The sequence below is a fragment of the Phalacrocorax aristotelis genome, chromosome 4 (genome assembly GCF_949628215.1).
Source record: "Phalacrocorax aristotelis chromosome 4, bGulAri2.1, whole genome shotgun sequence".
In the NCBI taxonomy this organism is placed as follows: Eukaryota; Metazoa; Chordata; class Aves; order Suliformes; family Phalacrocoracidae; genus Phalacrocorax; species Phalacrocorax aristotelis.
The window spans coordinates 71,730,784-71,747,549 of record NC_134279.1 but is presented as its reverse complement, the minus strand read 5'-3'; the positions used below and the strand labels follow the sequence as shown (position 1 = coordinate 71,747,549).

Here is a 16,766-nt window from a genome sequence, read left to right as displayed (position 1 = left end):
TAATGGCCATAAAAAGAAGAAAGAAAAGCAGGAAAACAAGAATGTGCTAGAAAGAGATTAAGAGACGGAAGGACAGAAAGAAGGGATGAAAGGTTGCAAAAAATCATTATGAAAAAAATGGGAAGAGAGAAATACCAGTTAGACACAAAAAAAACCCAACAGGTTTGCAGAAGATCCCACCTCAAAACCAAATCAGGAATTATGAAGAATCCACCATTCATCTGATAGCAATCTTCTGGTATGAAGGGATGACAGCAATCTAGTGCATTAGTTAGTCCTACAGATGGAAAAAATCTGTCTCTAGCACAAGTCTGAAAGCGGCAACTGTCAAGAAGGCATCAGAGGTAGCTTAGTTAAACACAAGAGATTTCAGTTTCCAGGAGTAAGAATCCTTCTCTGCCTGACAGAAACACATAACGTGAAATGGGCAAAAAAAAATCCTGGTTTATATTTGCATTAATTTTTGAAGACTATATTCAAATAAATGTGTACAGGCTGCAGGAGAAAGACATGATATAAAACATATTTGTCACACAGGTCCTGCCTTTTTAGAAGTTTGCTGCTGCAGAGCGCTGTGGCTGCTGGGAATCAGGGCTATTTTCAGAATTAGGAACAGGTAAGCAAACAGTTAGGTTCATCCCTTCTAGTAATTGCCACAAAGAGGGTGGAATAAACAAAAACACTGGCACAGTTAACTGAGATTCATGGTAGTTTAGGAGTCCTGTACAAATATTACTGCCGTGACAGCGAAAATTGCAGCTGCTGACTGGTTTAAGCAGCAGTTTCACTTGTAGCACTGTAGGGGGGGTAGCAGCCACGGGGATTCTCAGCCGGGCAAGCTCACTGCCAGCCCTGCAAAATGGTTGTGGCAGCAGTTCAAACACTGTTTCCACGCCAACCCCAGGGAAAAAATCCTTCAGCAGCTCTGCTCCTGAGAGGGCAAGAGGAGCTTGTGTGGTCAGCACAAGTCGAGGGAAGTCGAACAGCTGCAGTGAAGAGAAGCAGAATTTGACACACCAGTAGATTGGAAAATGCTAGCAGAGCATGAAGCATGGAAGCTGGGACTTGTGCTGCTGTTCCATCATTGGGGAAATGAGGAGGAAACGCACAGGTGTCCAGGAGATCCAGAAGATCCATCAGCAAGCATGATGAATATGTTTCAAACACACTACACCATTATTTTGGGGCTGTCTGGGGAATATGTCTACTGTACATTGTCCTTGCAGACCTCCTGAATGGAATTACTCATCTTTTTTCAAATACTATTTAGAATTTTTCATATAACTTCCTTAACATTGTCCTCCTAGAGTTTAGTTATTGCTGCGGTTAGACTCTGAGTTAAGATGAAGGAGTTCTCAATTTCCTCTCTTCAATAACACAGGAACCTTGATGCATGCCCCTAGGCATGTTGTGATCCTCAATAAACTGTTAGACAAAAGTAATCTCAACACACAGGATAATTGCAATAGATAGAAATAATCTAAATTAATCACAGAAAAACCTTGTCTTGTATCTGACAGTTTTAGCAGAAACCTGACTGTTCTATAGACTTAGCTGTACCCATTTCATCCTAGCACACTGGGCAACCAATTAAATACTTACTAAGTACCATAAGATGCTTGTAATCTTTTACCATTTCCTCTTTACAATTAGCTTTTCTCTCTTTTTCTCCTCGTCCCTTTTTCAAAGACTCAGCACCACCAATATAATGATCCCTTCCTTTCCGGTTTTATCTTTCATAGGTTTAACACAACCCTGATTTGGTAATTCTCTATTCACCCATCACAGGGACGCCTTCTTCTTTGGAGACTACCCCATATATTATAATTTGACTCTCTGTTATATTTAATTCTGCAAGCTCCATACTGCATCAGCATTAAATTCTCACAGGAACATACAGCCTTCTAAAAAGATGTGCATGATCCTGTGCATTGATTAGAAGACAGTTGTAGCTCTAGGTAGGACATAAGGAAGTCTCTGCCATGCCAGACAAAATCCTAGGTCTTGCTCAGATCTAGAGATCTACCACAGACAATTTTGGTTGGTTAGCTGATTTTGGTTTTCCCCTGAGTACTTACCTCAAGCAGAGAAGGATTTAAGAAGTCATTTCATGCCACTGAGCCCATGGGCAGGCCAGAGGAGGGAAACACACGACCTGCCTAGTGTCCTGCTCAGCACATCTACCATCACCAACCCTAGGTTCTTCTCTGGCCTATGGCTCAGATTTAGATTTGGGCCTAAGTACAAGAATCTACATTTTTAAATAAAGAAATTTGAAATTACAGCCTGGTCTAAGTATTGCAAAATTGCCCTTATTTTCAGACATACCAAATCAAAATCCCAGATCTTAAAAACCCCTCTGGTGTGAAAATCATGCTTTCCAGTTTACAGCTCCTCCCTGACCAGCCACCCACTCAGCAGCACACATGACCGCAGTTGCTGAGGGTAGCTTCAGACCTGCTTTCTACTATATGCTTTTGATTGACTATTCCTATTTCTCCAAGCAATGACCCCTGCTCGTCATAATAGGAAATAAAACCTTGCTGAAAATATGATGCTTGGATTCCTTCTCTTCCCAGAAGTACTGGGAGGTAAATGGATGTCTCTCAAGTGCAGAACCATATGCACAATGGTCTCCTAACACTTGCTCACAGGTCTTTTCCATTTTCACATAAATCTTTTTTATATTGCACTCCCACAAACTAGTCTTTTTATTTTTTGGCTTTACTACACTAAACTTAATTTAACATTACAGCCTTTTAGTAGTTGTTGGTCTGCTTTTATGATTAATGAGTTTTAGACAGGAAATTCATAAAAACAGAACAAAAGAATCGATAATAAGCACGCAGTAAAGACAGGACTATTTTTCCTTAGAATAATTGTATGCCTGAGCACAAAATAATCCAAAAGTTCCACATTAGGCTACAAAATCACAGCGGAAGGTCAATCTCAAAGACTTCAATTGAGATCTCTACATTAAGAATCAAGTAAATTATGGGATAAAATAATAACACAGAATGTCTGTTCAAGCATGCACCCATTTAGCCCACACACCCTCTACCCTGATGAGTAATCACCCTACATGCTATGGCAAACCTACACACTAGTCATGGCAGTCTACTCTTCACTTGTATTGTTAGCAGGTTTGTCGGTTTGAGGTTTTTTCTGGGTGTTTTTTTTTTCTTTTTTTTAAATGAGGTGCAGCCTTTGACCACAGTCTACTCCAGTGCTGGGCTATAAAACATTTACAGGTCACAGGGAGAAGAAACTGAAACAAAAAGGTTTAGAGACAACTTCAGGCTGCATGGTTCAATGTTTTGGTAGACATGCATGCAGAAAAGTATTCAAAGACAACAATGCATCTAATCAACAAGAGCCCTGTACGTAGAAGACCAGGATGGAGGAATGCACAGACAGTGTCTGCAAAATTTTTATGGAAAAAGAAGCCAAACCTTTTCTACCACACTATATAGAAAAATGCTTTCATAGTCTACTGTTTAAAAGAGAGAGTACACTTAAATAAAACAGTACCACTGCTACTATCTTTGACTTATTGGAGGTGTTAGAAGGAGTTAGAATATGAAAATAAGAGTTATAAATTTTTCATGCTGCCCTGTTCATATACAAACTGTGAAAAAGCCCTGGTTTCTCAAACACAGCAGGAATGAGTCCGACAGCAAAAGCTATAGTTCCTGTCCTCTGTTTAGCCAGTACTTAGCTCAAATACTTTCCTAATAGCCATATTCCTAGTGGCCATTCCATGTATGTTTTTAATTTTCAGGTGCTCCACTCTTTGCTTCTCAAAGCTTTATCATACTTTTTCCACATATACCTACTCACACCCCGTCAAATAGCATCCATCAAATCTTCACCCTGTACAGCTTGGTTTCAGAGGTGCTGCATGAACCTCCGACTCCTAGCTAACAGCTCAAGAAAAGATTTGCCTGTTTTACCCTATTTAGTTCCACTTGCATTGAATAGCTTCCTAGATTGACCATAAACTAGGCAACTGCTCATCAACTGTGTGTGAAAAAAATCTGGGATTTCTTCATAGGACTGCCTCTCACAGCAATCCACTTACTGGATGGAAAAAATATATGATTACTGGGCGTACTTCTGGAAACATCTGGAAAATCTGAAGATGAACTGAGCAGTCGTGGACAGAAGTCTTAAGTAAAACGATGCAGTCAGGTTACATCAGTGCTCTGGTGGTGCGTCACTAGAATAAAACTGAATAGTGACACTGCTTATAAAGAAAGAACACATCATGGGAGAGAGGTGATGCATACAGACTCATACTCTGCAATTTCACCATGAAACCCTCCTGAACTAACTGCTCATGTTATTGAAAGGAATATTCCACAGCTGACAATTTTTATTAGTAAAAGTGTAAGACAATTCTGCTCTGTATGTTTGCAGACACTCTGGAATGGTCTCTAAGGAAACAGATACTTGAGTAGAATTACTCTTTAGAAGTAAATACAGTCATACTGCATGGTGACAACTTCCACTACCAATTCTTTTGCTTTGAAAGACAAATATCAAAATGCTGTTGGACTGCATTTACCTGTAAGTGCTTACGAACATTGCTTAAGCCAGTTGCATCTTGGAAAATGGTTTTATAGCTGTGGCAAATACCCTTTTGTGATCACGTGTAATTTATACTATTTTAAAGTATCAGGAGTAAAAATATTGTACAGCATAACCTATATCCTTATTACTATCTTAAGTGTTCTGCATGGTTTGTCAAGCAGGAATACACATTTGTCATCTTGCCTTTTAGTCCGAAAGAACATGCTGTTATTGGTTATTGTGGCAGATGGGAAATACAAGTGTTCAACCCATTTAACTAATAAGTCAGTGTATGCACAATCAACATTTATTTTCTCTTAATATGAAAAGCCTGAACATGCACTGCTTAGCTGCCTCTTTTCCAGAAGCATATCAACAGAAGGATGGATGCATCAGTTGCACTAGCACCAATGAAAATTAAAATATGTGCTGAATGCAGAAAAAAAAATCAGTGCGTTCATTCAACTCCTCCCTAGCAGCATTATACTAAGAGAATTAAAGCACATATGTAATTTCTATATCCAACAGCATATACACCCTATGAAAATGTTAAATATTTTGTTCATAATTTAGAATCCCAGGCTGGAAGGGACCTCAGGGATCATCTAGTCCAACCTTTCTGGGAAAAGCACAGTCTAACAAGATGGCCCAGCACCCTGTCCAGACGACTCTTGAAGGTGTCCAATGTGGCCGAGTCAACCACTTTCCTGGGGAGATTATTCCAACGGGTGACTGTCCTCACTGTGAAAAATTTCCCTCTCATGTCCAATGGGAATCTCCCCGAGAGCAACTTATGTCCATTCCCCCTTGTCCTCTCCATGGGACCCTGTGTAAAAAGGGAGTCTCCATCTTCTTTGTAGCTACCCCTTAAGTACTGGTACGTGGTGATGAGATCCCCTCTGAGCCTCCTTCTCTCAAGGCTGAACAAACCCAGCTCTCCCAGCCTATCCTCGTATGGCAGCTTCCCAGTCCTTTGATCATCTTGGTGGCCCTTCTCTGGACCCCTTCCAGCCTGTCCACATCCTTTTTGTATAGAGGGGACCAGAACTGTACACAGTACTCCAGGTGTGGCCTGACAAGTGCTAAGTAGAGTGGGATGATGACTTCTTTCTCTCTGCTGGTGATGCCCTTTTTGATGCAACCCAGCATCCTGTTGGCCGCCTTGGCCGCAGCAGCACACTGTTCGCTCATGTTGAGCTTCCTGTCCAACAGGACCCCCAGGTCCCTTTCCACAGAGCTGCTCTCCAGCCAGGTGGATCCCAGTCTGTGCTGCACAGACTGTGCTGCTGTTTTCCCAGGTGCATGATCTTACACTTGTCCTTGTCGAACTTCTTAAGGTTCTTGTTGGCCCACTCTTCCAGCCTATCCAGATCTCCCTGCAGAGCAGCTCTCCCTTCTGGAGTGTCTACTTCCCCACTCAACTTGGTGTCATCTGCAAACTTCATCAGGCTACACTTCATCTCGTTATCCAGATCACTTATAAAGATGTTGAATAACATTGGGCCCAATATCGATCCCTGGGGGACTCCACTAGTGACAGGTTGCCAGTTTGACAAAGAGCTATTTACCACCACCCTTTGGGTGCGGCCTGTCAGCCAGTTCCCCACCCACTGCACAGACCTCTTGTCTAGGCCATAACACATTAATTTCTCCAGGAGGAGGCTGTTGGGCACTGTATCAAAGGCCTCGGAGAAGTCCAGGTAGACAATGTCCACTGCCCACCCCATGTCAACCAGGCAAGTCACTTCGTCATAGAAGGCCACCAGCTTTGTCAAGCACAATCTGCCTTTAGTGAAGCCATGTTGGCTTTTCCCAATCACGTGCTTCATTTGACTTGTGATGGCCCCCAGGAGGGTTCATTCCATAACTTTCCCAGGGATTGAAGTAAGGCTGGGCTGATGGGCCTATAGTTACCCAGATCCTCTCTCGAGCCTTTCATGTAGATAGGGGTAACATTTGCCTTCCTCCAGTCCTCTGGGACATCCCCTGTTCTCCATGACTTCTTGAAGATTACGGAGAGTGGCCTTGCGATGATGTCAGCCAGCTCTCTCAACACCCTCGGGCGGATGGCGTCAGGGCCCAGTGATTTGTAGGGGTCAAGCTCCTGTAATATTCCATGTACTAACTCTTCCTTCACTGATGGTGGGTCAGTGTTTGGATCAACTGGCAATTTTATTCCCAAACCCTGGGACCCAAAAGTGTTGGTAAAGACAGAGGTGAAGAAGGTGTTGAGGACCTCTGCCTTTTTGGCATCGTTGGTGATTGACTCTCCTTTTCTGCTTAACAGTGGGCCTATGTTTTCCTTCTTTTTCTGCTTGTGGTTGACATACCTGAAGAAACCTTTCTTGTTATTTTTGACATCTACGGCCAGTTTCAATTCTAGCTGGGATTTTGTTTTTCTAACTGCGTCTCTGCACGCTCTGGCAATGCTCTTGTAGCTCTCGATGGATGATCCTCCACTTTTCCATCTCTGGTATGCTTCCCTTTTAGATTTGAGTAGACCCAGGAAGTCACGGTTGAGCCATGGGGTCCTGTTGCTCCGCTTACTTCCCTTTCCTTTGTAGGGGATAGATTGGCTTTGTGCTTCCAAGAGAGAGTTCTTGAAGAACTCCCACCACTCCCTAGCTCCTTTGTCTTCCATGGAAGCTTCCCATTGAGTCCCTCCCAGCTGAGCCCTGAGTGAACTGAAGTTTGCTCTTCTAGAATCCAGAAACCTTGTCTTAGAGCTGACCTTCAGCACACTCAGCAGGATCCCGAACTCCACAATATCGTGGTCACTGCAGCCAAGGCTATCACTAACCGAGATATTACAAAGCAGGCTTTCTCGGTTTGTGAATAGCAAGTCCAGCCGTGCCTCCTTCCTGGTTGGCACTTCTAACATTTGTATGAGGAAACAGTCCTCTGTGCATTCCAGGAACTTGGTGTATGACATGCGAGCTGCCATATTGTTCTTCCAGCAGATGTCTGGGTAGTTGAAGTCACCCATAAGGACCAGGTTCTGTTGGCTAGAAGCTTGCTTCAGTGACCCAGGTATCTCTTCATCAGCATTGTCATTGTGGTTAGGAGGTCGATAGCAGATGCCCACTGTGAGGTCCTGCTTGGAGACGACCCCTTTGACTTTGACCCAGAGGCATTTGATAGAGCAGTCGCAACCACCATAGTTGACTTAAATTTAGCTTAGGGAAGCTCATTTCTGCTAACCTGTGTCTTCTGCAGAAAGAATTTACTTTGTTCAACTGACTGCAGATTGACACTATGGAAAGCATAATTCCATATGTCATGAATCACGTGCACTGCATCCAAATCACAAATACAATGCTGTTTTGGAAAACAGAGGATACAAATCAAATTACTTCTCCCACATGGCACATTATGGGATGCCTGCACTATTTTACACTATCAGCATAGAATAATTACTGAAAAGGAGATAATTAACATAGGTTCTGCTGTTCAAAGTGCAGCAACATCCTTTATCAATGCACAGCACTTCAAGGCCTGCGTAGAGTAAGGCTATTTTATGTCAGAGATCAATGAAAAAGTGCTTCAAACAGAGAAGTTGGCATCAGAGAGCTTACACAGGAGAAGTCACCGTCATTACTCTGCAACATTTCAAAACCATGTCAGAATAACAGCTTCAGTGTCTTTGGTTGCAGGTTTATACTACACTAATAACAGCCAAAATGCAAAGCAAATATTCATGTGTCCTTAGGAAGTGTGAACTCTTAATTTTAGTGTTATCTCACCTATTATTCCATTGTTTCACAGCATTTAGGGTGAGCCTACATGGTCTTTTGCAGGTAGATGCAAATGCCTTCTACTTGTGCTGCTGGCTGACTGCAATTCAGCTCTGAATCACAATACAGCCACAGTTCATGCCTCCATCCCATGATTTCATCACAAAGGCCCATTCAGAGTGATACACAAAGCCCTCTAAAGCTCTACTCTCAGAGGTTTGTCATTATTTTTCATCAAAACTGTGTTTCATAGCTTGAGTCTTTTGGTAACTGCAGCAACACAAATTCTGCATCCGAGTTCTGCTGCGTTCAGCCAGAAAAAGACCCAAACTGAGTAAATTTACGTCAATTGTCAAAAGACTGTGTAAACATGACCTCAATACAACTCCTTCCTGATTTGTCTCTTAGACCCATGAACAGTACTCATTGCAACTTTTTCATAGAAGGGCAAGAGAGAAATGAAATGTGCCACTTCTTTGCACAGACTTAGTAGGGTTCATAAATTCCTTCCACCAGCTAGTTCAAAGTCCCCAGCATTCCTGTAGTTTACCTTGTGATTTGGTTCTTTTTTTACAGAATTTCTTTTCCATGGAGCACTATATGAAGAGGATGCTGTTGCATCCTCTGCATCTACTAATGCACTTCTTCATGAACAGCATTACAATTCTGTGGAATTTTAACTTCTTAAACAACAGGGTAGGAAAGATAAGATGCATAAACTTTTCTTCCTTTTCAATCCATGTTAGGAAAATGCAAACTAGAGCAATCCATAGGGACTGAAAATTTCCAGTACAATTTCACACTTGCTGTATAAAGCTCATTTGTAAGTCTACTGCTCTGAATAGTATAATTGCAGCTCACAGAGCAGAGGCACGTTGCGTGAAACTCGATAAGTCACTTCAGGAGCTAGTATACCAGCAGAGATAAACTGAAGAAATAACGTCAGTCCAAGACCTAGACTGCAGCATCCTAGCAAATATTTTATCTAATTACATTCCAAAACAAAAATAGTCTTCCATCTCTTTGTATGCCTTTGTGTAAAGCTGCAGTACATCTCTGCTCAGACCCACCATAGTCACAAAGTCTAGGAACCTCCATGCAGTCTTACTCTCACAATTACTCTCACAATTACAAAGAACTATGACTTTAATAGGATGAACTGCCTGGAGGTACCCACGTTTCTCCACTGACTGCAGAGGGCTTGACTAGACACCTAAATTCCACAAAGCTAAAACCAGGTGAGGTTAATGCTCTGATGACATTGAGGTGGAAGTGATAAGCATTAAATTTGCAGTATCCGTTCTTCCACAGATAAGGTCTACAATGGGTAAACGGAAAGCATAGAATAAAACTTAATACACAAATTATTTTAAAAATCCCCATCAAAGATAAAATATCTTTGCTTTCTTGCATATCCCCTCTCCCTAAATGCTAAGTGGTACCATGGGACTACTCATGCTTTAAATGTAAAGTGCACGCTCAGTTCCGGTATGCACAGTCAGCACTCCAGCACCATTTCATTTTCAGCACATTTCCAAAGATGCGAACTGGTTGATGAAAACCCATAACATACCGAAGTCTATAGCATCAGGAATGGGTGAAACCCTGAGACTTCTGCTCAGCTCAGAAAAGGGAGTCAGAGCTCTGAATGTTCTATTCCAACTTACTGCAATTGGGCTGAAACGCATGGACAGGGAGACATTTTCTTCCATCTTTCTAAATAACTTTTGTGAAATCAGCTGGTAGTCTTAGTCCTAATCAAATGTCCAACAGCAGAAAAGTTGCCATTATGACTGACAAAGTTCTTTTGACATGAAGACTTCCTCCTTACCTGCCACGCATGACTGCAACACCTCCAAGACCAGAATTTAACTCCAATGCTTTCATCGTTTTTGTACCCTCTGTGTGTGTATATATGTATATCTGCATGTATAAATATGTCTCCCTCTGGCATCATTTACAGGTCCTAGAAATCCTTTCTGCTGTGCTGCATTTTGTTGTTTATACACTATCAAGCCTCTTTTGAGAAGAAAATCTCTGCTTAAAAACAATGTATTTAATGACTACCCAAAGAGACTTTCTATAACAAATGGATTTCAATATGATGGTCAAACATTGGAACAGGCTGTCCAGCGAGTTGGTTGAGTCTCCATCCCTGGAGGTATTTAAAAGAAGAGTAGACGTGGTGCTTGAGGATATGGTTTAGTGGTGGACTTGGCAGTGATAGGTTAGCGGTTGGACTCGATGATCTTACGGGTCTTTTCCAACCTTAATGATTCTATGATTCTATGATTCTATTATATTAGTTTACTAAGCAGGTTTCGTGTCTCTAAGAACTTCAAATTGTTTTGAGCAGAATATAGATCTTTTTCTAAGATAGGGTTAACATGAGACTCTGTGAACATTGATGTGTCCTTCAGGCTTGAAATTCAGCAGTGATCTTACCACTGTTTATTTTGCCAGACAACTAGCACAACCACACTGTCACTGAACAACCTGTGCTTATGCAGGCTTCTATACTGTAGCTGGGTGAGCTGGGAAAAATCCTCCAGGGAGCTCTCATCTGTCCCTTACTTCTAGCTTTTTTCCCAAAATTGAAAAGGGTAAATTTTATTTTTATTCTTCTAGACTTGAAATCACCAATAGATCTTATCTCTGAGACACAGAGTCTGTTGAAATCTTGTGTTTAGTAGTAGTTCCACTTCAAGAACCAAAGAAATAATTTCTGACTTTTCAGCAGATTAAAAATATATTACCAAGTTCAGGCATAATGTTGCTTGGGTGCAAAAACTCTGGTGACAATTGCAAGAGAAATAAAATATGTACTTAATCATCCAGGCAGCCTCGCTGAGTTCCACTGATTTTTGATTAAGCAGAACAGACAGATAAACACAACTAACATTGTCCTTCCAATCAGTGGCCTCTGCCTGAAATCAATGCTTCTGTACAGGCCTGGAGTTAAAAGGCCCTTATCAAGAGAAAGTTCTTATTTAATGAGACCTACTGTGCTTGTGTTATTCACAATGCATTTCACGATTCTTGCCGTTTAAATCACAGGCATTTTGCAGACATAGAAGGGTTGTTATTGTTTGTTTTCTCATAATTGCTTCTCCTGTTGTTTCCAATATAACATCCATTGTATACACATTCAATGGGTCGATTTTGCTCTCTCTTATAAACTCCACTTAATCTTCCTAGGCTCCAAGAAAAACTTTTTGGTTCAGTAATGATGCAGGAACATTTTTGAAGAAAGAGTTTCAAGGAGAGGGATTTTTATTTTTTAATTAATGTTTTACACAGGATAAACATCATTCTCAATGACCACCAGCAAAATCCCTATGCTTTATATTAAGGAATGTGCAAAGGACTTTGAAATTTTGCATAAAGGACAAGGAGTTTGAATGCTAGTCCCAGAATTTAGGTGAACGTGTGAAAACCTACAGGAGCTGCTTTTCCATTTCTGTGGAAAGTTCCATGGAAACTGCATTTCCAGGGGTCAACATCCTCAAAAGTTGTCATAATCCATCAAGGCATTTCTTCCTTTCTATATTATTTATCGAGGGTAAACATCCCCTTTCCATAAGTCACAAATTCACCTAAGGTGACCTGAAACTTTTTGAAAAACACTTCCCTATATTTGAAAACCTGTAAAACACACTCACATAGTTGCAGCGTCTCAGCTGCACCATATAAAGTAATTTTTTGCCACATACCTTTTTTTTGTTGGTGGGACAAATGTAGAAATTGTCAATAACAGTGGCAATCCCAGGCTGTAGATTCAACTTTGTGTATAACGTCCCAAAATCTGAGGACCTGAAAGAAATCAAACACCTGTAAGTGCTCTCTTCTAAAGGCTTCAGCATTGAAACTCAGAGAAAAAACCCCAAACACCCACTTTGTAGCAATAACTATCCTTTTTCAATGCTTCTCTGCCATGCTTTTCTGCTTTTCAGTGCTCATTAGCTAAAATAAATTTAAAAAACCTGCCGCTATTAAGAATGTTTCTAGGTTTGTTCTGTCTGTGTTTTGCAGCTCTGTGCAGTGCTAGTTTTCATCCTGACACTGCACCGTGCAGTGACAGAAGCACAACACGTATACCTTTCCATCACCACCCACAAGGTGGGAAAAAAGAGCTAAGCAGAGCAAAGGCTCATCTGCAAGTACTAACAGCACATCCTCAGCTATGCAGAAAAAGAAGAGCTGACTTCAGAGCCTGGTGTTGCATAAGAGAACAATTTGGCCTGAGATCTGGAAGACCTGCAGTGGACCTCTACCAGAATTCATACTTGATAAAGGTATCCATCCACTCCTCCAGCTCTTCTTCAGAGGATCACATAATTTTGAATGAAAAAAACCAAAGTCAGTACCTGGCCATCAGTATGTCATACACACAAATCTATGAATATTTTGAATGTGAGCACTCTGCAGAAATTGTTTCATATTCCTAAAAAACCTGCAGTGAAAAATGGCATCTGTATCTTTAATGTCTAATATAAAAAGAATGCACAAGTAAAATGTTAGTATAGGAAAACGTTAGTTAGTGAAACTCAAAGCAAGTCACATCCAAAATTAAATCACTTTGGATGAAGCCTCATTTGTTCTATATAGGATCAAATCGCACCATATGGTCTCTCCATATTTACAGTTTTCCTTTTTTTTTTGGAAGGGGATTCAGGCACATCTAAGGTATCTGTCCCCTCATCACCAAGAAGCCCTCCTTAGGACAGATGGTTGGTGGGAGGATTTTCAGTCCATATGCCCTTTTCTTCACTGGAAAAACAATCTCCTTTAAGAAACGGGGCTGAAGGTGCCCTGCCCAGTACCTCTGTGTTATCCAAACAAGTGGGAACATGCAACAGCTCTCATGTCCAAGAGTGTGACACTGAGGACCACCTGTGCAGTAATTTCTGCTTTATAAACCCATTCTACCATGTTCACTGCTCCCTGGGTGGGCTCTGTTGTCTCATACTCCTCGCCCAGGGGAGACAATGCTGAAATTGGCAGAAACATGACTGAGTACAGCAAGAGTGAAAGGTAAGAAACCAAATCCCTGGCTAAGCATGTACACCTTGACAGGTGGCCCAGAGCCCAAGGCCTCCTCCAAGCCACCAGAGGCAGAACGGTCTCTGAGGGACTGGCGCCCAGAGGAGGCTGCAATGAGCACTCTCTGCCCACCCTCCGCCTGCCTGTGTCCCAGTCCCGCCGCAGATGTTGCTTATGTCAGAGGGCATGTGGTATAAAGCCAGAGGCGGCTACTTTGCAATCACACATGCAGTTTTCCATGTGATACGAGAACTTTCAGCTGTGGTCATGGAGCAGCTTTCTGTGTCTTTGGAATCACCAAGGATATCGGGCACAGAAATATGTGCCTGATTCAGGCCCTAAGGGACACCAAGTAAAGAAGGGTTCATACTTAACCTTGCTTTTCTTCCCTCTCTACCAATCAAAAAGTGACTGGGCATAAGCCTATGACACACAGACCACACTCACAGCCTGAAGCTGAGAGTTTAACTATTTTATAGCAATACCTGAATTAATTTTATCTGGGTTTTTTCCCCATAATGTTGCTTCACCTGCAGATATACAGCAATGCATTACGAAAGTTAATGGAATCACAGCAATTCAGTTTTGACAAATAATTGTGTAGAAATCAAATACATACAACTGCACTGCACTGGGTATTGAGCAGTGAGTTAATTAAAATCCTAAGGGAAATAGGATGGACAGTGCTAAACCTAATTTGCCAGCAGTCTTTGACAGAAAAGAAATTAAAACAAAGACTAAAATACTGACTTCAGCCTGATGTACTGAAATCATGCAGAACAAGTATGTATGATGGAAACAGAACCTCGTCCATTCTCTTTGAGAAAGAATATCAGGTCAGTGGCTTGCCCAGTAATAACATCCTGAAATAATTCTCTGAACCTTAAAGATGATCCAATTTACTTTGAAGAGGCAGTTCCAGGATTAATAAAGTGGAACTACTGGAGAGTGACACTGCAGGAGGGATGGTGGCAGCAACTGTATCAAGGTATCAAAAGAGTATAGGCAGGAAGCCCAAAGAGTCCTGCATCTGGGGAGGAGCAACCCCATGCACCAGTACAGGCTGCGGGCTGAACTACTGGAAAGTGGTTCTGCTGAGAAGGACCTGGGAGTGCTGGTGGGCAGCAAGCTGACCCTGAGCCAGCACCGTGCCCTTGTGGCCAAGAAGGCCAACAGTATCCTAAAAGGAGTGTGGCGAGCAGGTCAAGAGAGGTTATCCTCCCCCTCTACTCTGCCCTAGTGAGACCACATCTGGAGTACTGTGTCCAGTTTTGGGTCCCCCAGTTTAAGGAATACGTGGAACTGCTTGAGCAAGTCCAGCGGAGAGCTACCAAGGTGATCAGGGGACTGGAACATCTCCCTTATGAGGAAAGGCTGAGAGACCTGGGTTTGTTCAGCCTGGAGAAGAGAAGACTGAGGGGGGATCTTCTCAATGCTTATAAATATCTAAAGGACAGGTGTGAAGAGGATGGGACTGGACTCTTTTCAGTGGTGCCCAGTGACAGGCCAAGGGGCAATGGGCACAAGTCAGAACACAGGAACTTCCACCTGAATACGAGGAAAAACTACTCTCCTGTGCGGGTGCCAGAGCAGTGGCACAGGCTGCCCAGGGAGGCTGTGGGGTCCCTTCCCTGGAGACATTCAAACCCTGCCTGGACACGTTCCTGTGCCCCCTGCTCTGGGTGTGCCTGCTCAAGCAGGCGGTTGGACAAGATGATCTCCAGACGTCCCTTCCAACCCCTACCATTCTGTGATTAGCCATTTCAAAGATAAAAAGTTCCAGTCTAAAACTTTCTCTTCTAATTTGCATGACTTACAAAAAGTACTAAAAGTTGTAACAAAAAGAGTATTCCAAGGTAACTAAGGTATTTTCAGACAAAGCTGGAAAAACTGTATAGTCAAAAATCTTTTATTTTCTGGCACCAAAAAAAAAAATCCAATTCCAATCTGAAACAACAGGTTAATGCATGTCCATAAAGGTACACCATGCCTAAGCAGGAAGACCCAGATTGGCAGAAGATCCATGGATTAGTGGAGAAATTTATTCAGACTGTCAAATCTTTTTTAATATAACCCATCCTTGAAGAAACCCAGGAATGTCAGCTACTCTTTGAGACATTTACATACAAGAGGGCATAGTTCAAGGACATTGTCAAGGGAAGCACTGTCCAAATCAGTTGTTTTTTCAAATCTGCTATAATCCAGAGAAAAGAGGTCACCACAGCTTTTTTACTTGAGATATATATTTCAAGTGCCTGACTCTGCATATATAAAGAATTAACATTTTCTAACACACAGCTGGAATGGAATTCCCTGTAATTGCACTACTGGGCTACAGACAGGGCTGGGGAGGATGAATTCTGGGATCTCAGAGCATGCCTATTTTAAAAATATACTAAGAAGCAGCACAAAATGTGTTTTGTACCAAAATCAGGAGAGGAGGAGCCCCTTATGCTCTTCCATTCATAAAGAGATTTTTTGTGTGTGTGTGTTAAAAACCAAATTTGTACTGTCAAAAGTGTGAAGGAGAGGGAAAATTACCCCCACAAATGAACCATCTGTTTTTATCAAGGTAAATACATTCTCTTTCCTCCCTAAAAAATCATTAAAAGATATTTCAAGGTATAACGGAAAGAGGATACACATGTACCTGATAAGAAGAGTTAAAGATCCTTCTATGGCATGGTTTATTTGCAGTGGTAGCACAACAGCACACCTCCATAAGCCAGAGCAAGAAGTTTAAACATTGATTTCATAAAGATGTGCCTGACCTGGGGTTCTGAGTTATCTGGATGCAGTTAGTGACCATTTTTGCTTTCTGTGAGACATCCCAGGATGACCTGCTTCTATCTGCTGCTTATCCACTACAGGCTACAGATCGTATGGATGATTCCTAGTACAGCAAAACTCAGTGCAGAACTCAGGAAACCCATGGTTCGGTGTTCAGGTGATGCGCCATCAAGACAGGTAGGGCTATTGGATGCTGGAATGACATGATTAGTCATGTACCGGTGCAGACATCCAGACATCACACAACCCGTTTCTGACAGGGCTTGTGGCTGGGTAATAGCTTCTTTGAAAGTGTGTACATCTGCTGAAATATGTGCCATTATTCTTTTTTCCCTCCAAGGAAAAATCACTTGTCACTGTAACAACAGCATGTTGAAATAACAACTATCAAAATGAAACAATGATATTACAACACAGACAGAATCACGTCTTTTTACCTTGTTTTAATACTGTGAACTCAAATGATAGTTGGGAAAACTTCCAAGTGGTACAGAAATGTACTTCCAAAGCTCCTAAATTCTGAAGTCATTTGGGACTTATCCTTAAAAGTGTAACTTCTTAATATTCGAGCTAAACTAAATCTATGCCTAACATAATTCAGAACTGTACCTAAACACTGACTCTGGA

General features: G+C 41.8%; 1 protein-coding gene across 2 annotated transcripts in view; it reads right to left on the bottom strand.

Annotated features, from left to right (window-relative positions):
- SORCS2 (sortilin related VPS10 domain containing receptor 2) overlaps positions 1-16,766 on the bottom strand; it is a 590,141-nt gene that overhangs the window by 240,103 nt on the left and 333,272 nt on the right. For both annotated transcript variants that reach the window (XM_075091935.1, XM_075091936.1), the window contains exon 3: positions 12,020-12,119. In XM_075091935.1, the coding sequence (XP_074948036.1) occupies positions 12,020-12,119 (100 nt within the window). The remainder of the gene's footprint in view (positions 1-12,019; positions 12,120-16,766) is intronic.